Source organism: Hypanus sabinus, unplaced genomic scaffold (assembly GCF_030144855.1).
Source record: "Hypanus sabinus isolate sHypSab1 unplaced genomic scaffold, sHypSab1.hap1 scaffold_343, whole genome shotgun sequence".
In the NCBI taxonomy this organism is placed as follows: domain Eukaryota; kingdom Metazoa; phylum Chordata; class Chondrichthyes; order Myliobatiformes; family Dasyatidae; genus Hypanus; species Hypanus sabinus.
Window position 1 is genome coordinate 297,956 of NW_026781246.1, and position 26,592 is coordinate 324,547.

The 26,592-nt window shown below is 45.3% G+C and overlaps 2 protein-coding genes across 2 annotated transcripts in view; one reads left to right on the forward strand and one right to left on the reverse strand.

Annotated features, from left to right (window-relative positions):
* The window catches only part of LOC132388545 (NACHT, LRR and PYD domains-containing protein 12-like), a 318,834-nt gene that overhangs the window by 146,782 nt on the left and 145,460 nt on the right, over positions 1-26,592 (reverse strand). The window lies entirely within an intron of this gene.
* LOC132388542 (carcinoembryonic antigen-related cell adhesion molecule 5-like) lies at positions 951-25,348 on the forward strand. Its single transcript, XM_059960905.1, has 12 exons — positions 951-1,047; positions 7,059-7,334; positions 8,509-8,769; positions 13,003-13,278; positions 17,174-17,434; positions 19,561-19,836; positions 20,989-21,100; positions 21,497-21,561; positions 21,961-22,025; positions 23,632-23,673; positions 24,642-24,685; positions 25,051-25,348. The coding sequence occupies exons 1-12, from the start codon at positions 951-953 to the stop codon at positions 25,052-25,054; spliced, it is 1,779 nt and encodes a 592-aa protein (XP_059816888.1). The 3' UTR covers positions 25,055-25,348.

Consider the following 26,592-nt stretch of genomic DNA (forward strand, 5'->3'; position numbering starts at 1 on the left):
CGTGCAAATGTTTGCCACAAGCAGCGGTAGAGACCATGACTTTATGCATATTTGACCCATATGTTTGTTAGATTCTTGATTGGTCAGGTCAGCAAAGGATACAGGGGAGGGCAGGAGCGTCGGTCTCAGAGGAAAATCGGATCAGCCATGATGAAATGGCGGCGTAGGTGCGATAAACAACATGGCCGAAATCTACCCCTAAACTTTCCGATCCTATGGTATTATGGAATCCAAATCAGGTTTACTATCACCAGCATAGGTCGTAAAATTACTTGTTTTTTTATGGCAGCGTGCAGTGCATTTCGCAATAATAAAACTAATATTTTCACTTTAAAAACATTTGGCCATCGAACCTGTGGATGACAGCTCTCACATCAGGACATATATGTCCCGGATGTGATGTCATCGCAGATCTGATGTCCGATTCCTCTGAACATGTTTAGCAGAACAGTCTGCATCACAGTTTGTTCAGGTGACCAAGCATCTTCTGCTGGAAGAATTATATTTCAATGCCCATTTCCTGCCTTTCTGGTGCAAATATTGGAAGCGGGTATCGTTAGCGGTTAAAGGGTTTCTCTGATTTAACACTGATGCAATCGCCTTGTGGCGTAATGTGGATCTGTTGTAATGTCCTTGATTAAATTGTGCAAACGAATTGAGCTGTTTGTATCCCTCAGCATGGAACTTGACGAGTTTGTCAACCTAACAAGAAAATCCAGTCTCGCAACAAAAAATAAACCTTGTATTAGGTGTGCTTTGATGAAAAGGCTGTGAAGATGTCAGTGCTCTCAGCGTTAAAACAGAGATGTTGTGTTTGTTTATTCTTTATGAGCAGCTGGTGTGGTGCAGTCTCCTATCGAGTAAGGGATCCTCGCTGATTGACAAGCTCGGTTAGGCTTGCAATGCACGGTCACAGATATTGTCTGACAGGTCGTTACCTGCTGATGGGCATGACGAGTGTAATTGTCTCCACAGCACCAATGCTGACACTGAAGTTTGTTTCCTTGCTGGGAATGAAAGAATGTGACCGAGTTCAGAGCAGAGCGGGTGTGTCTGGAATTCCCATCATGCTCCCTGTGTTTATGTAATTGACCCTTGGCTCAGTTAAACTGTCAATATTTCCTCCTTCTGTACTCCACTGTGAAACCCTCTTCAGGTTGTTCATGAATTGTGGGCCTTGACTGAGCCAGGGATACTGATCACGTAAACAGACTCTGCCGCCCACCCGCTCCCTGATGACGCCACAGCTTCTTCATTTTTTGTCCCAGTTTCGTCTATTTGGGCAATAACCCTACAAGCCCCTCCCACCTATGTCGTCTCCCAAATGCCTCTTAGCTATTGTAATGCTTCAACTTCTTTGGCAGTTCACCCCAGAGGCATGCACCCATCGGTGCAAATAAATGGCCTCTTAGTACTCCTTGGAATATCTTACTTCTCTCTGATCCCTGCAGGTTTAGACTCCGAATCCCATCGGAAAGAATACAACAGTCTACGGTATCCCGAGAATTCATCTGTCACTCCGGATTAGCTTGCGTTCGAATGGAATATCCTCGAGAATCTCTTCTTCCCTGTCTCCAGGTTGACATGTGTCTACGCTGTTGTAACTGTACCACTTCTTCTGGCAGCTCATTCCAGAATCAGGTGTAAAGAAATCCTCCATTATTTCTCCTTGCAATATCCTCCCTCTTCGTTTGTATCTGTGCCCTCTCGATTTAGAATCCAAACCCGTCCCAGAGATTACAGCTGTCTGCCATATCCTGCGCATTCATGGGTCATTCCGTATTCGCCTATATTCGAATATAATAAATACTTCTCTTGGCCAACCTTTCCCTGTAATTGATGCTTTTATTCTCGGCAATATCCTGGAAAATCTCTTCTTCTCTGTCTCCAGGTTGACAATGCCTTCTCAATAACATGGTAGCCACACTTGCTGACAATTCTCCACTGAGCCATAATGTCCCGACTCCTAGAAATCCAGCGTGCTAAACTTCCTCCTCACCACCCTGCCTGAATGTGCGCCCGAACTCTGCAAAGAATCTCCTATCCCCCCGTGCCAATGTCCAAAATACATCCCCTCATGTTAGTATATTTTGATCCCAATTTGTAATTCCTCGGATCGCCTCCCAGTCAGATCAAATCTCTCTGTCAATCAATCAATCAAACCCGATGCACTCGAAACAAGACCTCCTAATTTCGTGTCGTCACTAAACTTACTAATTGAGCCATTTACACTCACATCCGTGTGATTCAGATAAAGAAGGAATGACAGAGATCCCAACTGATCCTGTGGCATCCCACTGGTTAGAGGCTTCTTGTCGGAGAATGGACCTCAGTCATCGCCCCCTATCACTGAGCCAATTCTGAGTCAAACTCTCTCATTGCCATGAATCTCAGAATGTCTAAACTTTCGGAACAGTCTACCGTGCGGGAGTTTGTCAATGACCTTATTCAACTTCACTGAGTTAACTTCATACCTCGCCTTCGTTACCAATACCAAAATAAAAACAAACTACAAAAGATTCGAATCGGATTCAGACCCACAAGAACAATCATGATAATTATTATAAATGATTATGACCTCATCCAGGTCATTAAAAAAAATCAAAAAGAGCAGGATTCTCTGCTCCGTTTCTTGAACAAGGGAACAACACCCTCAACCCATCAATCCTTCCGGAACCTCTCCTCATTGATAATGCAAAGATCGTCGCCGGAGGCTCAGCAATCTCCTCCCCATCGCCGCCCAGAGTCGACGAGACTGCATCCCGTCTGGTCACGGCAACTTATCCAGCTTGATGCTTTCCAAAAGCTCCAGCACATCCTCTTCCTGAATATCTACACGCTTCATGCGTAGTGGAGTAAACGATGGAAGTAGGTAATGCTGGCGGTGCATTGCCGAGCCTTATGAGAATCTGCTTTATTATCCTCACTTAAATCGTGCAAATGAGTTGTGCATTTGTTTTAGATGTTCCGGGAAATCTACGTCTCTCAGCCCAGATCTTGCGGCGTCTAGATCAGTGTCAAATGAGATTTCATTTTTCTTGGAAACCGGTTCCTGAATTACAGTGGTATGTTAACGGCTCACATTTTATTAACAAAACGAACAACGGGACAATTTGTTTTATGGGAAGGATGTAATAGAGAAATAGCCGTCATTTAAAGGTGAAATTTTGAGGGTACAGAATCTTTATGATCCTGTTAGGTTGAAAGGAGCGGTTAAACGTTTGAGAGAGACATGGTTTTCAAGGGATATTGGAAACATGGTTAGGAAAAATAGAGATACCTACAATAAATATAAGCAGCATGGAGTAAATGAGGTGCTCGTGGGATATAAAGAATGTAAGAAGAATCTTCAGAAAGAAATTAGGAAAGCTAAAAAAGGTACGAGGTTGCTATCCAAGTAAGGGGAAAATAAATCCAAAGGGTTTCTACAGTTATATTAATAGCAAAAGGATAGTGAGGGATAAATTGGTCCCTTAGAGAATCAGAGTGAACAGCTACGGGTGGAACCGAAAGAGTTGGGGGAGATTCAGAACAATCTATTTTCTTCAGTATTCACTATGGAGAAGGATATTGAATTGTGTAAGGTAAGAGAAACATGTAGGGAAGCTTTGGAAACAATGACGATTATAGAGGAGGAAGTACTGGCGCTTTTAAAGAATATAAAAGTGGATAAATCTCGGGGTCCTGACAGGATATTCCCTAGAACCTTGAGGGAAGTTGGTGTAGAAATAGCAGGGGCTCTGACAGAAATATTTCAAATGTCATTAGAAATGGGGATGGTGCCGGAGGATTGACATATTGCTCATGTGGTTCCATTGTTTAAAAAGGTTTCTAAGAGCAAACCTAGCAATTATAGACCTGTCAGTTTGACGTCAGTGGTGGGTTAATTAATGGAAAGTGTTCTTAGATGTGGTATATATAATTACCTGGATAGACAGGATCTGATTATGAACAGTCAACATGGATTTGTGCGTGTAAGGTCATGTTTGACACATCCTATTGAGTTTTTTGAAGAAGGTACGAGGAAAGTTGACGAGGGTAAAGCAGCGGATGTTGTCTGTATGGACTTCAGTAAGACCTTTGGCAAAGTTCCGCATGGAAGATTAGTTAGGAAGGTTCGATCGTTAGATATTAATATTGAAATAGTAAAACTGGATTCAACAATGGCTGGATAGGAGATTGCGGAGAGTAGTGGTGGATAACAGTTTGTCAGGTTAGAGGTCGGTGACTGGTGGTGTGCCTGAGGGATCTGTATTGGGTCCAATGTTGTTTGTCATATTCATTAATGATCTGGATGATGGGGTGGTAAATTGGATTTGTAAGAATGAAAATGATGCTAATGTAGGTGACGTTTTGGACAATGAAGTGTGTTTTCCAAGCTTTCTGAGAGATTTAGGGCAAATAGAATAGGGGGCTGAACGATGGCAGATTGAGATTAATGCTGATAAGTGTGAGGTGCTACATTTTGTTAGGAATAATCCAAATAGGACAAACATGGTAAATAGTAGGGCATGAGGAATACAGTAGAACTGAGTGATCTAGGAATAATGGTGCATAGTTCCCTGAAGGTGGAATCTCATGTGGATAGGGTGGTGACGAAAGCTTTTGGTATGCTGGCCTTATAAATCACAGCACTGAGTATAGGAATTTGGATGTAATGTTAAAATTGTACAAGGCATTGGTAAGGTCGAATTTGGAATATTTTGTACAGTTCTGGTCACCGAATTATAGGAAACATGTCAACAAAATAGAGAGCGTACAGAGAAGATTTACTGGAATGTTACCTGGGTTTCAGCACCTAAGTTACAGGGAAAGGTTGAATAAGTTAGGTCTTTATTCTTTGGAGAGTAGAAGGTTGAGGGAGGACTTGATAGAGATATTTAAAATTATGAGGGGGATAGATAGAGGTGACGTGGTCTCGTTTTTACCGGGCACCAAACCAGCAGTTATGGTCGAAATGACAATAAAAAGTGACTTGACTTGACTTGACTTGACTTGAACCTGGCGGTTATCTTTTTGTGTATCCTGCTCAAGGCCCGCCAAACCAATTTGCAGCTCTGCATTTTCTCTCCATCTAAATAATGGTCTGCCCGTTTATTTGCTCACCAAAGTGCATGACCAGACAATTTCCAACATAGTATTTTATTTGCTACTTCTTTGCCTATTCCCCTAAACTATCTAAGTCTCTCTGAAGACTCGCTGTTTCCTCAACGCTATTTCTCCTCCACCTATCTTTGTATCATCGGCAAATATAGCCACAAATCCATTAATCCTGTAGTCCAAACCTTTGACATACATGGTAAAAAGCAGCGGTTTGTGTTGAATGGAGAGATGCAGCCTGTGATGAGTGTCAATATTGTTCAGACGATATGAGTCCCAGTGCAGAGCGAGTAAGACTGCAGCCGTTCTCGTTCCACTGCTGAGAAAAGAAAAGTGCAAAGGATGTTGATTGATTGTTTCCTCTCCTGCTCGCCATCTCAGCCCTGGGAAAAGGCCTCTGACTATCCACACGATCAATACCTCTCATCATCTTTTACACGTCTATCAGGTCACCACCCATCCCCCGTCGCTCCAAGGAGAAAAGGCCGAGAACATTCAATCTGCTCTCTTAAGGCATGCTCCCCAATCCAGGCAACATCCTCGTAAATCTCCTCTGCACCCTTTCTATGGTGTCCACGTTCTTCCTGTAGTGAGGAGACCAGGAATGAGCGCCACACTCCGAGTGGGGTCTCTCCAGGTTCCTTTCTAGGTGCAACAGTACAATCAGCTCGAAAACTAAATCCGACGGTTGATGAAGGCCAGTACACCGTACGCCTTCTCAACCACAGAGTCAACCTGAGTAGTGGCTTTGACTGTTCTTTGGACTCGGACCCCAAGATCCCTCTGATCAACCATACTACCAAGATTCTTGCCATTAATATCTATATTCTGCCTACCTAACTGAACGACCACACACTTATCTGGGTTGAACTCTCACATCTCAGCCTCGTTTTGCATCCAATCAGTGTCCTGCTGTAACCTCTAACAGCCCTCCACACTATCCACAACAACCCAGTCTTTCTGTCATCAACAAATTTGCGAACCCGTCCATACGGTCTACATCTACGGCTCTACCTTCATCAATGTGTTTCGTCACATCTTCAAAAAAATCAATCAAGCTGATAAGACTCACTGGACTATAATTTCCTGGGCTATCCCTACTCCCTTTCTTGAATACGAGAGCAACAACCGCAACCCCCCCAATCCTCGAGAAACTCTCCCGTCCTCATTGATGATGCAAACATCACCGCTGCAGGCTCAGCAATCTCCTCCCTCGCCTCCCACGGTTTCCTGGGATGCATCCCTTCCGGTCCAGGTGACCTATCCAACTTAATGATATCTAAAATCTCCAGTACATCCTATTCCCTAACATCTATCGTCAAAGGCTTTTCAGCCTGCTGCAGGTCATCCCTACAATCGCCAAGATCTTTAACCGTAGAGAATAGGGAAGCAAAGTTTTCATTAAGTACCTCTTCCGATCCCATACACCCTTTTGTACTGTCTCACTTGATTGGGCCCATTCTCTCACGTCTTATCCTCTTGCTCTTCATATAGTTGTAGAATGCCTCGGGGTTTTCCTTAATCCTGTCTGCAAGGCCTTCTCATGGCCGCTTCCGGCTCTCCTAATTTATTCTTAAACTCCTTCCTGCTTATCTGACAGGTTTCTAGATCTTTATCATTACCCTGTTTTTTGAACCTTTCGTAAGCTCTTTTTTCCTTCTTCACTCTATTTACAACGGCCTTTTGTACACCACGGTTCCTGTTCCGTGTATGCTTCTACTTCCCACTGGTCGCGATGAATGGAACACAGTTAGCCAACCTCCAAACTTCGCAATTTTCCCCGAATCCTGTAACGTCCACCTCAAAACATCATGTCCATCAGATTGAATAACTTATAAATGTTTACTTATTATGGAATGATAAATGTTTGATTTCATTTTCAGATTCGTAACGGAATTCATAAACCTGCAGATTCTATTCTTGTGTCGTGCACTAACCAATCCCCTCTGTTTTAACAGGACCTGTTTCCAATGTCACTGTTACATCTGATGCCACCAGACTGATTGAGTACAGCGACACCGTCAGACTAACCTGCTCCGCAACAGGCACGGATGTCTCTTACCTGTGGCTTGAGCAGATCAGCGTGATCATTCCCGGTGGCAGGTTTGAGCTGAGTGCCGACAACAGCACACTCACTGTTTCTGGAGTGCGACGGACAGACGGAAGTTTCACCTGTAGAGCAAGCAACGTGATTAACGAAATCACGAGCGCTCCGTTTTCTCTTAATGTCAACTGTAAGTGTCCCGAGACTCCGGTAGTTACCTGTTATATCACAGTTAAATTTCAAATCCGTGTCTTATTACACTATGTCGGTTCAAATCTGTACTTCAGGTAAATGAAACGTGCAGGATAGCCTGGTCTATCCTGCATGAGTCTTCACACAAAACAACGCGTTTTGAACAAGTCCGATGCCCACGGCTCAAGGCAATGGTGATGTCCATTAAATTTGGATTTGACTCTGCTGAGCTTTGTGTGTCACTTCAGTTCTATTCATTCATATCGAAATCATCTCTGCAAAATTCTAATTCTGGTTTGTGTTTTTTCTCAACACAATGGAAGGTGATCCGGACTTGGTCCAGTGAGGGCAAAGATATTACTTTTTAGACAAATGGACATTTGAATCTCCGGCGCTGTGTCAGGCCGTTTAGGGACTTTGATAATAATTCCGTTCACCGGAAGGGACAGTGGAGTTCAGAGTTTAAAACGCCCACAGCCCTTATCAGCCCCACAACCCTTCTGACAAATGTCCATAGACTCGACGAGCTGGGGGATACATTGCTTCAGTGCACATGTGGAAGCGGGAATTTACAGCTGTTAGATCTGGATGAAAATCACAAAGTGCAGTGGTGTTACAGCCACCGGTCCTCACTGATAGAGACTAAAACTAGAATATTAGAACTGAAAACGCGTCTTACCATAAAACGTTGTAAACTGGAGTGTCCCTATAATTGCACACGTGGTCAGAGACTTGACAGTATAGTGTGGGCCCACATGACATTTAGCCCGAACCCTGATTACATGAGTTATTGCATCCACACTCCGAGTCCCTGCAGAGTGGTGTTGGGTATTTTGTTTGGAAAGTTTTCCTGAAATCTTTTCCACAAAACACACACATAGGGAAGTTGTACAAAGCGATACGCTTATGACTGGCGTGCATTGTATCTAGGTTGGAATAGGAGACGGGTTTGGGATATGAGGTAACTGTGCAGTTCATAGTTTCGGAAGACGTGGATAATCTGACACAGTGTCCCGACTCTCCTCTTTCCCGCGCGTGGCTTTCAGACGGATGCATTCTCCAGTGTGTCGGTGCGCTTTCTCTGGTGGTGGGCTGTTCTTCCTCTGCAGCTGAGGAACTCTGTTGTATCTCCTGTGTGATTTGTTGCAACACCTTTTGTCCGTTTCTTTTAGACGGACCGGATCGTCCATCCATCATCACTCAACCGCACTCGTCTTTTCACATTGCCGGAGGCTCCCTAAGGTTAACATGTTTCTCACAGTCCCACCCAGATGCTCAATTGAATTGGCAACTGAACGGTGCCCACCTACACAGTGGGCAGGAGGTCGTCCTCGACAGCATCTCTGTGAACAACGCGGGAACGTATACTTGTGAGGCCTATAACATGGTTACAAAAAGGAACAATGCCTCAACTACGCAAATCAATGTGTTCGGTAGGTAGTCCGTACCTCCCTTTGTTGAAGTCGTATATTTAACGGTGTTGGTGCGGCCAGGCCCGTGCAATTCAACTGAATGCCTGAACCCGATTAGACATTATTCTGATAAGGGATGCTCGCCAATCCAGACAACATCCTTGTAAATCTCCTCTGCACCCTCTCTGTGCCTGCCACATCATTCGTCTATTGAGACGACCAGAACTGAGCATAGCACACCAAGTGGGGTCTGATCAGGGTCCTATATATCTGCAACATTACCTCGGCTCCTAAGTTCAATTCCACGATTGATGAAGGCCAAGACACCTTACGCCTTCTTAACCACAGAGTGAACCTGCGCAGCTGCTTTGAGCGTCCTATGGTCTGGGACCCCAAGATCCCCATGGTCCTCCACACTGCCAAGAGTCTTACCATTAATACTATATTCTGCCATTATATTTGACCTACCAAAATGAACCACTTCACACTTATAAGGATTGAACTCCATCTGCCATGTCTCAGCCCTGTGTTGCATCCTATCAATGCCCCGCTCTAACCACTGACCGGCCTCCACACTAACCATTGTGTCATCGGCAAACTTACTAACCTATTCCTCTACTTCTCCATCCAGCTCATTTGTAACAATCACCCCCCAATAGACTTTCTCTGCCTTCCCGCCAGGATTCAAGTGTAACCCGTCCTGTTTGTACAGTTGACAGCTGCCCCAGAAGAGTTCCCAATGTTCTAGAAACCTGAACCCTTCTCCCCTTCTCCAAGGGGACATTGCTTTGTGGATCCAGAACTGCCTTGCACACTGAAGGCAAATAGTGGTTTTCGACGGGTCATAATCTCCATGGAGATCGGTGACGTGGAGTGCCTCAGGGATCTGTTCTGGGACCCTTACTCTTAGTGATTTTTTATAATTTGTCTGGATGAGGAAGTGGAGGGATGGGTTGCTTTCACGAAGGAGCTAGATAGGTATCTGATGGTTAGGGGAATCAAGGGATATGGGGACAAGGCAGGGACTGGGTATTGATAGTGAATGATCAGCCATGATCTCAGAATGGCGGTGCAGACTCGAGGGGCCGAATGGTCTACTTCTGCACCTATTCTCTATTGTCTATTGTCTACTGTTAGTTTTCTGACGACGGAATGGTTGGAGGTTTTCCAGATATTGTGGAGCACAGTCAGAGGAACAGCGGGACGTTGACAGGATGCAAAACTGTACTGAGCAGTGACAGATGGAGATCAACACAGATAGGTGTCAGGTGGTTCATTTCGTTAGGTTAAATGTCAAGACAGAATATAGCATCAATGGTAAGACTCTGGAGGATCTTGGGTTCGAGTATATTACTGTAACACACACAAAGCTGCTGCACAGGTTGCCTCTGTGGTTAAGACACCATAAGGATTGAGTTTAAAACCCGAGAGGCAATGTTGTAGCCATATAGGAACTCGGACAGACCCCACTTGTAGTACTGTGCTCTATACCGGTCGGCTCACTGAAGGAAGTATGTAGAAACCACAGGGACGGTGCAGAGGAGGTTTACGAGGATGTTGCCTGGATTGGGGAGCGTGCCTTATGAGAATGGGGAGAGTGAACTCGGCCTTTTCCCCTCGGAGCGACCGAGGATGAGAGGTGACCTGACAGAGGTGTGCAAGATGATGAGAGGCATTGATCGTGTGGATAGTCAGAGGCTTTTTCCCGGGGCTGAAATGTGTAGCACGAATGGGCACAGTTTTAAGGTGCTTGGAAGTAGGTACAGAGGGGATGTCAGGGGTATGTTTCTTTACCCTGAGAGTGGTGAGTGCGTGGAATGAGCTGCCGGCGCCGATGGTCGGGGCCGATAGGATACGGCTTTTAAGAGACTCCTGGACAGGAACATGGAGCTTAGTAAAATAGAGGGCTATGGGTAACCCGAGGTAATTTCTGAGTTCAGGCCATGTTCGGCACAGCTTTGTGGACAGAAGTGTCTGTTTTGTGCTGCAGGTTTTCTATGTTTCTGTGTTTCTATCTGGTAATGTCGAGTCCGGTGCTGATTACGGAATTCAGATCCGTGTTCTTATCCATTATTTGGTTTGCAATTCATGCTTCTAAGGTGTTCCGCAGTTTGCATTTTTTTCGGCTGTGTGAGATTACAATTTTCATTGGCTCCATTACATTGACACTGACACTGAACTTTGCATCATTTCAGTAACGACAGCTTATCTGGATGATCTTACAAACGGTTGTCAGAAATTCTCCTCTGTGCTTACCAGTGATTTCCCATCTCCTTTCTCATTGCCAGGTGACCCTTGCCTGAAGTGAATTAATTCCTAATTCCTTCTTCACCAGCTCCGTTTATTTGTCAATTGTCCCGGTTTTATTTATTTATTTTTTTGAAATGTGAGCTTTTGAAGCACCTTTGCCTCATATATTAAAACAGCAAGGAACCGATGCCTTCAGTCCAGCTCGTGTCCATGTCGTCCACTGAAACTCCCTGCTGGTCACAGCTGCTCCTTTCTGCCAATAACACCCCAAACTACTCAGTCCTGTTGTTTATCCATGCCTGTTCTAAATGTAGCAACTGTGTCCTCCTCCACCACTCCCTCAGCCAGCTCATTACAGGTATTTATCAGTTTTAAATCTCTCCCTCTTAACATTTGTGCCTTCCCCCTAAATCTGGATGCAGTTTTTTAAGTGAAAACCTGTTAAAGGCCTTACTGAATACCCTTTAGACAAACCCCGCTGTCCCACCAACATCTCTCCCCCGTTGCCTACTGGAAAGAACAATCCAAAGGATTTATCAGATATTGAAACATTGAAACATTGAAAACCTACGGCACAATAAAGGCCATTCGGCCCACAAAGCAGCGCCGAAGTTGAACACCACACACCTATCTGGGTTGAACTCCATCTGCCTCATCTCAGCCCAGTATTGCATCCTATCAATGTCCTGCTGTAAATTTTGACAGTCTTCCATACTATCCACAACATCCCAATATTTCTGTCATCATCATATTTACGAGCCCAACCATCCAATTCCTCATTCAGTTCATTTATAAAAATCGCAAAGAGCAGGGGTCCGAGAACAGATCCCTAGGGCACGCCACTAGGGCACGCCACTAGGGCACGCCACTGGTCACCGGTCTCCATGCAGAATATGACCCACCTACAAATACTTTTTGCCTTCTGTGGACAGCCAGTTCTGTATCCACAAAAGATATGTCACCTTGGATCCCATGCCTTCTTACTTTCCCTATAAGTCTTACATGGGCTACCTTATCAAATACCCTGCTCAAAAATCCAGACTTTCTACATATACTGCTCTACCTTCATCAATGTGTTTCGTCACATTCTCAAAAAATTCAATCAAGCTGATAAGACTCACTGGACTATAATTTCCTGGGCTATCCCTACTCCCTTTCTTGAATACGAGAGCAACATCCGCAACCCCCCAATCCTCCGGAAACTCTCCCGTCCTCATTGATGACGCAAACATTACCGCTAGAGGCTCAGCAATCTCCTCCCTCGCCTCCCACGTTTTCCTGGGATGCTTCCCTTCCGGTCCAGGTGACTTATCCAAATTGATGATTTCTAAAATCTCCAGAACATCCTATTGCCTAATACCTATCGGCAAGTGGTTTTCAGTCCGTTGCAGGTCATCCCTACAATCGCCAAGATCCTTAACCGTAGAGAATACGGAAGCAAGGTTTTCATTAATTACCTCTTCCGGTCCCATAAACCCTTTTGTACTGCCTCACTTGATTGGGCCCATTCTCTCACGTCTTATCCTCTTGCTCTTCACGTACTTGTAGAATGCCTTGGGGTTTTCCTTAATCCTGTCTGGCAAGGCCTCCTCATGGCCCCTTCTGGAACTAATTTATTCTTAAGCTCCTTCCTGCTTATCTGACAGGTTTCTAGATCTCTATCATTACCCTTTTTTTTAACCTTTCGTAAGCTCTTTTTTTTCTTCTTCACTCGATTTACAACGGCCTTTGTACACCACGGTTCCTGTACCGTGTATGCTTGTACCTTCCACTAGTAGCGATGAATGGAACACAGTTAGCCAACCTCCAACCTTTGCAATTCTTCCCCGATGCCTATAACTGCTATCACGGAAACCTATGTCCGTCAGATTACATAACTTATAAATGTTTACTTATTATGGAATAGTAAATGTTTGATTTCATTTTCAGATTCGTAACGGAATTCATAAACCTGCAGATTCTATTCTTGTGTTGTGCGCTAACCAATCCCCTATGTTTTAACAGAACGTGTTTCCAATGTCACTGTTACATCTAACGCCACCAGACTGATTGAGTACAGCGACACCGTCAGACTAACCTGCTCCGCAAGAGGCACGAATGTCTCTTACCTGTGGCATGCGGAGAATCGCAAGATAATTCCTGGAGACAGGATTGTTCTGAATGAAGATCACAGCACACTCACTGTTTCTGGAGTGCTACGGACAGACGGAAGTTTCACCTGTAGAGCAAGCAACATGATTAACGAAATCACAAGCTCTCCGTTTTCTCTTCATGTCAGCTGTAAGTGTCCCGATTTTCCGGTAGTTACATATAATATCACAGTTCCTCCGAGATACGGGATTCCGGGAGTTTGTGAGTACATTAGTGATCGTTGCCTGAGGTATTAACCACTATCGACTAACACTGGGACAACTGAACAGTTAATTAGGAGACAGATCCAGGTCTATCTCGGACGCTGGGGAACTAACATTAAAATTTTAAATTTCAAATCCGAGTCACATTACGGCGGCGGTTAAACTACACTATGTCGGTTCAAATCTGTACTTCAGGTACTTCCCCTTTATCCTTAAACTGTGACCCCTCGTTCTGGACCTCCCCAATATCGGAAACAATCTTCCTGCATCTCGCCTGTCCAATCTCTTTAGAATTTTATTCGTTTCAATAAGATCCCCCCTCAATCTTCCAAATTCCAGAGAGTATAAGCCTAGTCGATCCAGTATTTCTTCATATGAAAGTCCTGCCATCCCAGGAATCAATCTGTTGAACCTTCTCTGTACTCCCTCTATGGCAAGAATGTCTTTCCTCAGATTACGGGACCAAAACTGCACACAATATTCTAGTTGTGGTCTCATCAAGGCCTTATACAACTGCAGTAGGACCTCCCTACTCCTGTACTCAAATCATTTTGCTATGAATGCCAACATACCATTTGCCTTTTTCACCGCCTGCTGTACCTGCATGCCCACCTTCAATGACTGGTGTACAATGACACCCAGGTCTCATTGCATCTCCCCTTTTCCTAATCGGCCACCATTCAGATAATAATCTGTTTTCCTGTCTTTGCCACTAAAGTGTATAACCTCACATTTATCCACATTAAATTGCATCTGCCATGAATTTTCCCACTCACCTATCCTATCCAAGTCACCCTGCATCCTCTTAGCTTCCTCCTCACAGCTAACACCGCTGCCCAGCTTCGTGTCATCTGCAAACTTGGAGATGCTGCATTTATTTCCCTCGTCTAAATCATTAATATATATTGTAAACAACTGGGGTCCCAGCACTGAGCCTTGCGGTGCCCACTAGTCACTGCCTGCAATTCTGATAAGGTCCCGTTTACTCCCACTCTTTGCTTCCTGTCTGCCAACCAATTTGCTATCCACATCAATACCATATCCCCAATACCGTGTGTTTTAAGTTTGCACACTAATCCCCTATGTGGGACCTTGTCAAATGCCTTTTGAAAATCTAAATATACCACATCCACTGGCTCTCCCCTATCCACTGTGCTAGCTACATCTTCAAAAAATTCTGTAAGATTCGTCAGACATAATTTTCCTTTCACAAATCCATGCTGACTTTGTCCCATGATTTCACCTCTGTTCAAATGTGCTGTTATCACATCTTTGATAAGCGACTCTAGCATTTTCCCCACCACCGATGTCAGACTAACCGGTCTATAATTCCCCGGTTTCTCTCTCCTTCCTTTTTTTAAAAAGTGGGGTTACATTAGACACTCTCCAATCCTCAGGAACTAATCGAGAATCTAAGGAGTTGTAGCGGTGTGCTACACGCAGCGCTAAAATTACGACACGGAGTCGGTAACTGCAGTCAAAGGAAAAAACTTTATTCGAAAACTTCAGCCTCACTTTTAAGCCTCCCTCAACCGGCCCCCCATGGCGCAGAGGCTCCAAAGCTCTGTGCTCACAAACCCCCGTAGGCTATCTAATTGTGAGTCGGTTCGGATGCGCCAGGAAATGGGTCGCCACATAACCCCCCCCCCCCAGAACCGGCGATACACCCCCCAATGTCCACAGTCTGGGCCAGAACCTGCTTGGGAGGTCGGCCTCTGAGCCGAGGCGCCAGAAACTCGGCCGGTTGCGCCAGGTCCACATGGGCCGGTTTGAGGCGGTCCACCGTGAAAACCTCCTCTTTCCCCCCAACGTCCAGCACGAACGTGGACCCGTTGTTCCGGAGCACCATAAACGGCCCCTCGTATGGCCGCTGCAGCGGCGGCCGATGCCCGCCCCTGCGTACAAACACAAACTTACAGTTCTGTAGGTCTTTGGGTACGCAGGTCGGGTGCCGCCCGTGCTGTGAAGTGGGTATGGGGGCCAGGTTACCGAGCTTCTCGCGTAATTTTAGCGCTGCGTGTAGCACACCGCTACAATAGGTGCGCTACAATTACGACACGGAGTCGGTAACTGCAGTCGAAGGAAAAAACTTTATTCGAAAACTTCAGCCTCACTTTTAAGCCTCCCTCAACCGGCCCCCCATGGCGCAGAGGCTCCAAAGCTCTGTGCTCGCAAACCCCCGTAGGCTATCTAATTGTGAGTCGGTTCGGATGCGCCAGGAAATGGGTCGCCACAGAGTTTTGAAAAATTATCACTAATGCATCCACTATTTCTTGGGCTAATTCCTTTAGCACTCTGGGATGCAGACCATCTGGTCCTGGGGATGTATCTGCCTTTAATCCCTTCAATTTACCTAACACCACTTCCCTTCTAACATGTATTTCCCTCAGTTCCTCCATCTCACTAGATAGTCTTGGTCCCTTACTATATCCCTTACTTGGCCCCTCACCCTTGGTCCCTTACTATTTCCGGAAGATTATTTACGTCCTCCTTAGTGAAGACAGAACCAAAGTAGTTATTCAATTGGTCTGCCACGTTTTTGTTCCCTGTCATCAATTCACCTGTTTCTGACTGGAAAGGACCTACATTTGTCCGGAACAATCTTTTTTTTTCTTTTCACATATCTATAAAAGCTTTTACAGTCAGTTTTTATGTTCCCTGCCAGCTTGCTCTCATAATCTTTTTTCCCTTTCCTAATTAAGCCCTTTGTCCTCCTCTGCTGGTCTCTGAATTTCTCCCATTTCTCAGTTGTGCCACTTTTTTTTTGCTAATTTATATGTTTCTTCTTTGGACTTGATACTATCCCTAATTTCCCTTGTCAGCCACGGGTGCACTGCCTTCCCTGGTTTATTCTTTTGCCAAACTGGGATGTGCAATAGTTCTATTCATTCATATTGAAATTATCTCTTTAAAATTCTAATTCTAGTTTCTGTTTTTTTTTCACAACACCACGGAAGCTGATCCGAACTTGGTACAGTGAGTGCAAAGTTATTACTTTTCAATTAAATGCACCATTGAATCTCCGGCGCAGTGTAAGGCTGTTTAGGAAGTTTGGTAATAATTCCGTTCACCGAAAGGGACAGGGAAAGTTCAGAGTGTAAAACGCTCACAGTCCATATCAGCCCCACAACCCTTCTGGCAAATGTCCATCGCTACGACGAGGTGGGGATCCATTGCTTCAGTGCACATGTGGAAGCGGGAAGTTACAGCTGTTAGATCTGGATGAAAATCACAATGGGCAGTGGTGTTACAGCCACCGGTCCTCATTGATAGAGACTAAACCTAGAATATTGGAACTAAAAACGCGTCCTACGATAACACGCTGTAAACTGGAGTGTCCCGATAATTGCACACGTGGTCAGTGACTTGACTGCATAGTGTGTGCCTACATGACATTCGGCCCGATCACTGATTACATGAGTTATTGCATTTACACACTGCAAGTTGCCTTACCTATCCCCGCAGAGCAACGCTTTGAATTTTGTCTGGAACGTTTTTCTGAACTCCCTTCCACAAAACACACACCTGGGGAAGTTTTACGAAACGATACGCTTATGACTGGCGTGCATTGTATCCAGCTTGGAGGAGGAGACGGGTTTTGGGATATGAGGTAACTGTGCAGTTCATAGTTTCGGAAGACGTGGATAATCTGACACTGTGTCCCGACTCTCCTCTTTCCCGCGCGTGGCTTCCAGACGGATGCATTCTCCGGTGTGTGGGAGCGCTTTCTCTGGTGGTGGGCTGTTCTTCCTCTTCCGCTGAGGAATGCTGTTATATCTCCTGTGTGATTTGTTGCAACCCCTTTTGTCCGTTTCTTTTAGACGGACCGGATCGTCCATCCGTCATCACTCAACCGCACGCATCTTTTTACATTGCTGGAAGCACGATCAGGTTAACATGTTCCACGGAGTCCCGCCCAGATGCTGAATTGAATTGGGAACAGAATGGTGCCCGCCTACAAAGTGGGCATGAGGTCGTCCTCGACAGCGTTTCTGTGGCCCACACGGGAAAGTATACTTGTGAGGCCTATAACACGATTACAAAAAGGAATAATGCCTCAACCACGGAAATCATTGTGTTCGGTAGGTAGTCCGTACCTCCCTTTGTTGAGGTCCTATAATTAATGGTGTTGGTGCAGACGGGCCCGTGTAATCCAACTAAATGCCTGAGCAAATTCTAACGATATCAATCCACAACGTTGCATATTGATGAATAAGAGTATTGATGAAGATGAAAATTGGAATTGTTCTGACTTGCTGATTAAATTGCAAATTTTTACTTGCTGCAGTTAAGACCAGAAGGCCTTAATCATTGGAAGGAGATTTAGACCATTTGGCCAATGGAGTCCGCTCCGCCATTTCATCATGGCTGATCCAATATTCCTCGCAGTCCCGATCACAGCCGTTTCCGCATATTCCTCATGCCCTGACCAATTGTGAATCTGTCATCCTCGGCTGTAAACTTACATAACGATACTCCCTCTACAGCTGCCTGTGGAACATAATTCTCAGATTCATCATTTTCTGAAGAAAGAGATTCATTTTCGCCTTGGTTTCTGAAAGGATACCACTCTATGCACAGGTTGTGTCTTCTGGGATTAGACTCTCCCGCCATGAGAATCATCTTTCCCACATCCACTCCAACAAGACCTTTCACAATTCGATAGGTTTCCATGAGGTCTCCCCACATTCTTCTGAACCCCAGTGGGTAAAGGCCCGGACCCATCAAACCCTCTTCTCCAGTAAAGCCGTTCAAACTTGGGATCATTTTGGCGAACTTCCTTGGAAACCGCTTCAGTTTAATCACATTCTCACTCAACGACAAGGGTCCCAAAATGCATCACAATACTCCAAGTGAGGCCTCACCGGTGCTTCATCAAGTTTCAGCACTACATCCCTCCTTTTATATTCTAGTCCCCTTGTAATGAATGCTGACATCGCATGACCCCTGATACCTGAAACATCCGACATTTCACAGTGTGTTCCACGGTGAGGGTTGATGCAGTTTGTCCACCAGTTCCTTGTTCCCCGTACTACCTCTCCACTATCGTTTCTGTACGGCCCGATATCCACTCTTGCTTCTCGTTTCACACTTGTTGTAGGTTAAGACTCTGTGCCGATCTTCATTAATATTAGTGGCTGGAGTGCTTTCTCATTCATCTTTACCTTCTAAATGACCTTTTAGTTGCCAATTGTTTTTTTATACAACTTCCCAATCATCTGACTTCCCATTAATGATTGTTCCATCATATACCCTCCTTTTGACCTTCATGTTGGCTTTGACTTCTCTTCTCCGCCACGGTTATGTCATCTTTCCTTTAGAATATTCCTTCCTCCTCTGCCGTCATCCCCGCCAGTGTTATTTCTCAAGTAAATCTGGCCAACCCCTCTCTAGTGTTTCTCTAACTCCTTTTAACCAACTGTAACACTGGTTCATCTGACTCTTCAGGTTCGCCTTCTCACATTTCAGGATGAAGTCGATCATATGATGATCACTTACACCAACATTCTATTTTCCATAAGCTCTCTGATCAATTTCGGCTCATTGCACATCAGCCAATCCGGAGGAGCCGACGTCATGCCGAAATCTGGCTGCGCCAGATCTCCACGGATCCTTCTGTCAATCTGGCTCCCTTCCAATTGCAACTCCACTTAGTTGCCTATCGTGCAGCGACAAGAAGCCTTCCCACAGGAATGTTTACCCCTCCCCAGTTCAGGAGCCAACCGCCCCTTCTCTAGAGGTCGCAACTTCCCTGGAGGAACCCATGATCATTATTCCTACGCCATCCCTCCTCCGCCAACTCCTCAGCCAGATATTAAATACGAAGTCACTCTACTTTTGGCTTCAACAGCAGGGGGCACGGGTAGTTTATTTTCACATGCTCCACGGGACAATTAAACTGTAGCCAAGTGCAATTCTGTTTTAGTCTGCTTTGCTGGAGAATGTATGTTCTTACTGCAGGAATATCCATGTATTGAGGAACATCTGAAATGGGAATAGGTTGCTCACCGTCCCCTTGGGTAACAGCAGTAAAACTTTAAACTCAGTGCCGGCGTTTAGTTCAAGCTGGATACTGACTTGATATCGAAACACATAGGGATAAGAACTGGGAATGCCGACGATATTGAGCTGGCAGCATCCAAATATTATTCTCGTGTTGTAGATAAAACCCCGTGTAAATCTATGTACATTTCAATTGTATTTACAGAGACAGTGACTGGGGTTACTGTCGTGGCCAGTGATCCCAACCCCCTTGAAGACCCCGATACCATCACACTCAGCTGTCCCGCGTCGGGCACTGTTCAGACACGGACATGGTTCAAGGATAACCAACCCATCCAGGAAAACGGCAGAATATTTACATCCCCCGACAAGGCGAAACTGACTATAATCAGAGCTAACAGAAACGACGCAGGGACGTACAAGTGCATCGCCAGCAACTCATTCAGCAGTGGCGCTGGAGTGACCAACGTGCAAGTTTACTGTAAGTAAACAGTTAGTCAACCGCGTTCATTTGTATCAGATATTACACTTAACAACATTTGCTCTCATCTTTTCAATGAAGACAGAAGGTCATAATATCCCGTATCCATCAGGATTTTTCTCTAATCAGCACCTTTCTTCATTTTATAAATGGATCAGAGAAGTTCAGAATTGAACCGGAGCGTCCAGTTGTGTCCAATATAGTGTCAAACCTGACATTAACTTGCTTTCCTCTGTCAGTCCCCTGTGGTATATATTCATGGTACAAGGGGGACAATCTCCGGCAGACAGGGCAGGAACTCACCCTTGTGTCAGTGACAATGGGAACAATCTCCTGCAGACAGGGCAGGAACTCACTCTTGTGTCAGTGACAATGGGAACAATCTCCTGCAGACAGGGCAGGAACTCACCCTTGTGTCAGTGACAATGGGAACAATCTCCTGCAGACAGGGCAGGAACTCACCCTTGTGTCAGTGACAATGGGAACAATCTCCTGCAGACAGGGCAGGAACTCACCCTTGTGTCAGTGACAATGGGAACAATCTCCTGCAGACAGGGCAGGAACTCACCCTTGTATCAGTGACAATGGGAACAATCTCCTGCAGACAGGGCAGGTACTCACCCTTGTATCAGTGACAATGGGAACAATCTCCTGCAGACAGGGCAGGAACTCACCCTTGTGTCAGTGACAATGGGAACAATCTCCTGCAGACAGGGCAGGATCTCACCCTTGTGTCAGTGATAATGGGAACAATCTCCTGCAGACAGGGCAGGAACTCACCCTTGAGTCGGTGAGCTCCGTTGACGTTGGGAGTTATACATGTCGGATTAATAACGGCGTAACCAACAGGACCAGTTATCTTACAAGGTGTAGTTAGCGCACACGGTGAGTGAATCTGTCTCTCATTCGTTCATGTAAACCCGATGATCAAAGATTCAAACCGTTTCCTTCTTACGCTTTCCTCACGCCCTACCTTCAATCCTCCTTCTAAGTGGCCTACCAGAATAAAAGAGTAATTGATTTAAATTGATTCAATATCGAGACCAGCGACCAGAAGTTTCCGGAGCGTGGATCAATTATCATTTCTTAAATAAAGATGAGTTTTCGCCATGTAAAATATATGCTTGTTTTCTGTGTCATCACCAAAAACAGATGAAAATTGTACCTTCCGGGCTGGCGCGATCGTGGGCATTATACTCGGTTTACTTATCATGGGCCTGGTTGGAGGATTCAGTGGATGGTTGTTCGCAAGAAAAGCTGGCGGGTAATTGCATTTCTCTACGAATTTCGTTCCTACCTTTAATAATTGAATGTGAATTTCGGCAGAATCGACTTCAGCTGGGATCAGGGCCCATCTGTGGACAGAATCAGCATTCCGCCTTCACGGCGAAGTTGTCTGTCCGAAATTTGTCTGAAAGAGGTTTGCGTTCAGCAATATGTGTGTGAACAGCCTTATCTGTCAAAAAGGCCAAAGCAGTTTTGTCTACTTAACCCATCTGTCGATGCTATCGAGCTCGCCTGGTACAGGGCATCCGATAAACAGAACGTTATTAAGGGATATCTGGAGAGAATCGAATGGAATTATAGAGGCAATTCTCATTCGGTGCATCAGCGCAGGAAATTAAGTTCCAGACGAATTATTTTCTTGTCTTTGTTTCAGTTTATTCAGCAACATATATCCACCGAAATCTAAAAATGGCACGGGCAGAAATTCCGGATGGAAAAGTGAGTGAACACCGTTTCAACTGTCCTAATACTGAGTCCAGGGGAATCTCAGCATTTGATTTTAATCTGGGAGCTCCTAGTCCACTGAAGCTGGAGCTGGTCATCCGAGCGAATGGTCACGGATGATGCGACTTTTGCCGTTGGGTTTTCCAGTTATTTTAGCTGAAAGCTTCTGCTGAAGATTACAATATCAACCAAGTAATGGGATGGTAGTTCATGCAACTTAATTTCTTTCCATATTGATCAATATCGGCCCTCAATTCCTGGTTCCGGCGATTGGTGGGAATGGAGCTCATGCTATCAATGGCTTTTTCTTCCGGGCCAGTTTGACGTCTGCTGTGTTCAACAAAGCTCCCTGACGCTCGGCACCCTTGTGCCATATCTGTTTTGTTTCCTCAGGCGCCTTCGATACAAAGACCGTAAACTCATCAGAATATTATGAAAATGTCCAAATGGATGAACAGGTTGGATGTTTGCATTATGTCCGTGATCTCAGTCATTTCTTTGCAAAGAGGGAAAAAAGAACATAAGTAATGTGATGGGTAGCGTCCATCGGGCCCTTCGGGCACAGATTGGGCATTTAACAAGATCCTGGATGATCGATCCCGGATCTTATTTTCCGTTACTGGAGAAACAACACATTATATTCCGCAAAGTAGAACCAAACCTGATGGCATGAACATCGACCTTATCCCACCAGTATTTCTGTTCACTTCTCTCTTCTTCTATTTTCCACTCCGGCCTCTTACATCTTCTCCTCACCTGCCCATCAACTCCCTCCAGTAACCCTCCCTCTTCCCCTTCCCCTATGGCACACTCGCCTCTGCAATCGGTTCACTGTGGTTAAGAATGCGTATGGTGTATTGACCTTCATCAATCGTGGGATTGAATTCAGGAGCCGAGAGGTAATGTTGCAGCTGTATAGGACCCTGGTCACACCCCACCTGGAGTACTGTGCTCAGTTCTGTTCGCATCACTATAGAAAGGATGTGGAAGCCATAGAAAGGGTGCAGGGGATATTTGCAAGGATGTTGCCTGGATTGGGGAGCATGACTTATGAGAATTGTTCGAGTGAACTCGGCCATTTCTCCTTGGAGCGGAGGAAGATGAGACGTGACCTGATAGAGGCGTACAAGATGATGAGAGGCATTAATCGTGTGGATAGTCAGAGACTTTTTCCCAGGGCTGAAATGCTTGCTACAAGAGGACACAGGTTTAAGGTGCTGGGGAGTAGGTACAGAGGAGATGTCAGGGGTAAGTTTTTTTACTCAAAGAGTGGTGAGTGCGTGGAATGGGCTACCGGCAATGGAGGGGAGGCCGTATAAAATAGGGTCTTTTAAGAGGCTTTTGGATAGGTACATGGAGCTGAGTATAATAGAGGGATTAAGTTAAGCCTAGTAATTCCTAAGGTCGGGTTGTGTACAGCACAACTTTGTGGGAGGAAGGGCCTGTATTGTGCTGTTGGTTTTCTATGTTTCTACCTTTTACTTTTCTTCCGCCTTTCCCCCTTTCGCACTCATCAGGCCTCACCTCCCAGCCAGTGCTCATTCCCCTGGCCACCATTCTGTCCAGGCGTCTTCCTGCCTTCTTCCCTGCCCAGTAGAAGGGTCTCTGCACAAAACGTGAACGGCTTAATGAATTCCATTAATGCTGCCCGACACTCTGAGCCCTTCGGCATTTTGTGTGTGAGATTCCAGCACCTGCAGAATTTCCTCAGAATTCCCCAGAATCCATAACTCCTGAGTGATGCGAAATCACATCTGACCCTTGCTGTAATTCATTTCATGAAAGAGTCTTTTAAATTGTCCGATCAATGTGAGTAACTCCACACACACACACACACACACACACACACACACACACACACACACACACACACACACACACACACACACACACACTGAATCAGAAACACGCGGTGCAGCGAATGGTGAACGAGGCAATATTACCCCAAACACAAACTAATGTGATGCATTGATACTCCCGGGGTTTATCGGCGGAGAGTCAGAATACAATTGCTGTGAACCTGTTTAAACGTCTCAAAAATAACACGTAATCTTCTCTTTCAAGGGTGCAAGGAACAATGCGCAGGATGGAGACTCCACTTACACGGTAAGGGAAACATTAGCGTCAATCCCTTTTGAAGTAATTGTTTCCACTTCAGAACCTGAAGTGAGACTCTCGACAGCGAGAATGTCGAAGTTTCAGGGGGAGGCAGAAATGGCGGAAAAACTCATTAAGTATCACGTGTTCGCCTTCACTGTTGAAGACACCATCAGTATGACAGTGTCAGAGGAATTAGTACTCATACCATCATGGAATTGTTTTGGAGGATTGGAAATTTGCAAACATCACTTCGCTCTTCTTGAAGAAAGGGAAGTAAACGACAGGGGCTGATACGCCTGTTAGCTTGAGGCCTCTGTGTACTGCAGGTCTGAAGAAGGAAAGGGTGAGCTCATTGAATGATGAATAATTGGAAGACCTATACTGACTGGGCGTGGAGCGATTCTCTCAACGTGAAGGACGGGGTGCTGGTCTGGGACCAGAGGGCGGCGCTGTGGAATGCATGGTCCGGAATGGATGGTGTGAGTACTAATTCCTCTACGATGGAATGCAGAGAACCTTTCAGAAGAGAGCGATGAGGAGGAATATCTTTAGCCGAAGTGTGGTGTATCTCTGTAATTTGTTTGTCCCTTATGGCTCTGGGGTCAAAGGCCCCGGGTTACGCGAAGCAACGTTGATAGTTTCAAGTATTGCAGAGTGAAAGCAGATGATTAGGGTTGGGAGGGAAAATTCATCCGTCATTATAGAATGGTGGAGGAGGCCAATGTACCGAAGGGCCTAATTCTGCTCTTGTGTTTTATGCTCTTGTGAACTTATAGTGCTTTCTGCGATATTTAATAATCATAACTGTGTCTCTGATCCTCTCTTCATCATGGCCCGACTGTTCCGTGTTTCTCTCAGACACGAATTGTTAAGAATGCGTAGGTCCTTTTCAATGTTCTTCTAATTCTTCTCTGACACATAAATGCTTTTGGTCATAATTTTTACTAATCCTGCTGATTTCCTCGTATTAACAGGGTCTTATCCTGGAGTATCGATCTGTTTACGGTGATCTGAACAGGTATGTGAACCGAATCTGGGGCTGCCGACACGTAATGTCACTTGTAAAGGAAAGGTATTCACTAATTTCAAGCCTATGGGCCGTGCAGGGTCCTGGTTGTGCACATCTCATAGTCACACTGAGATTGGAAGTTTAGAGACAAGTAACAGAGCAAGACTGGAGTCAGGCGGCGTCGCACAGCGATATATTGATATTGAAAGGAACACTTTTCCTGGGTCTATAGCGATATAAAAAATATTAATTGCGCTTGCATTGTCACAATGTCAGACACAGATTCTGAAATCATCACCCGTATTTACCCTCACCAGCAGCCACACTTTCGGGTTGCTGACGTAGTCAACATAAATTGTGAATTGTTTCCGCAGCTGACGTCACTGTGAACGGAAGCCGATGATTGGATCGTGTATTGGCACAGAGAATGGACAACCATCCAGGATAAATCCACCGTTCAAAATGGCTTTTTTTTCTTTGTAATCGTTCTCCAGGTCTTTATTAAACCTCTTCCGCGTTTCCTAGCCCCACGACAAAGACATCACAGAAGATTCTGTCTCGTTTCCGTCGCAGCAGCTTAGTTCTCTCGCATCAACCCAGACTGGTGCTGTGGCGTGTCAGGGGATTTCCATAAAATGACCGCTGTTCGAATCCCTATCCCGGCCGTACTCTATTCTCGACACGTGGTCAGTTGTGTATGGGCTGCAATGTCTGATCTATATAGCAAAATTACCCTTCCGCGTAGCCCTCTATGGTTCTGAGCTCAATGTACCAATCTCAGAGTCTCTGGAAAGTCCCATTGTACCGGCCTTCGCTCGCCACGCACCCATCACTGTCTGTGTGAAAAACGTACCCCTGGCATCTCCTTGTACCTACTTCCGAGCACAATAAACCTGTGCCCATCGTGTTCGCCATTTCAGCCCTGGAGAAAAGCCTCTTGCTATTGCACGATCAATGCCTCTAATTATCTTATACGCATCTATCAGGTCACCTCCCATCCTCCGTCGCTCCAAGGATGAAACGCAAATTCCGGCTGAACCTGTTCCCATAAGGTATGTTCCCCAATCCAGGCAACATCCTTGTAAATCTCTTCTGTTAATCGGGTTTGTCATCGGTCGCTGAAAGGCCCGAAGTGACTACTCCGCGCTTCATGGCTGAATAATAAATGCAATAAAATGGAAAACGGTTCTGAAACCCCGAGTTGACTCCTGATTACTGCGCGAATTGGCACAGTGAAAATTTATCAATCCGGGACATTGATTCAGCCCCCTTTTCCAATGTTCCTATACGCCGAAATGCGACGTCGCTTCTTATTTGCAGAATGCTGATTGATCACGTAGTTTGATCACTTCATGTGGTTGTTTCATCAGTCTCCCTCGTGTCGATGTTTCACTGTAATCTCGTGAAATGATTTTTGTTGTACTTGTATCTCTGCCACAAAACAACAGACTGAAGGCCATATGTCAGTGATGATGGACTTGGTGCTGATTTTAAATTTGATCGAGGCACCCAGACCCAGTTGTTATCATTTAGATGGCTGAGTGAGGAGCAGAGAGGGTTAGCAGTACGGGGTAAGTTTCTCGGGCTCTGGGGGTAAGGGAGGTGGGCTGATTTTTCCAATATCATTGTGTGTTGATAGATTACACAGCGAGCTTCTTCTCCCCTCTGAGACATAACTCACCCAGAAATGGTCACCAGGGAAACAATTTCCAGAGGAATATTTTCATCAAAGAGTGGTGCGGATTGTTTGTTCTTTTAAGGGATGGGTCTGGGTGTTGTTGGCAAGGCAGGAATTTATCACCTCTCCCTTAACAAGCCCCTCACTGAGCGGTTTGGGTTAGAATTTCTCAAACATTCATTTCCGTAAGATGTAATTAATATAATGCACATATATATCATATATCCATATTTGCCAC

Bases quoted from the DNA above. Each gene is read 5' to 3' on its own strand.
- LOC132388542 (XM_059960905.1), top strand. From the start codon at position 951: ATGACGAGTGTAATTGTCTCCACAGCACCAATGCTGACACTGAAGTTT. The intron at 7,335-8,508 runs GTAAGTGTCCCG...CGTTTCTTTTAG, and splicing joins GTTTTCTCTTAATGTCAACT to ACGGACCGGATCGTCCATCC. The intron at 22,026-23,631 runs GTTGGATGTTTG...TTCTCTTTCAAG, and splicing joins ATGTCCAAATGGATGAACAG to GGTGCAAGGAACAATGCGCA.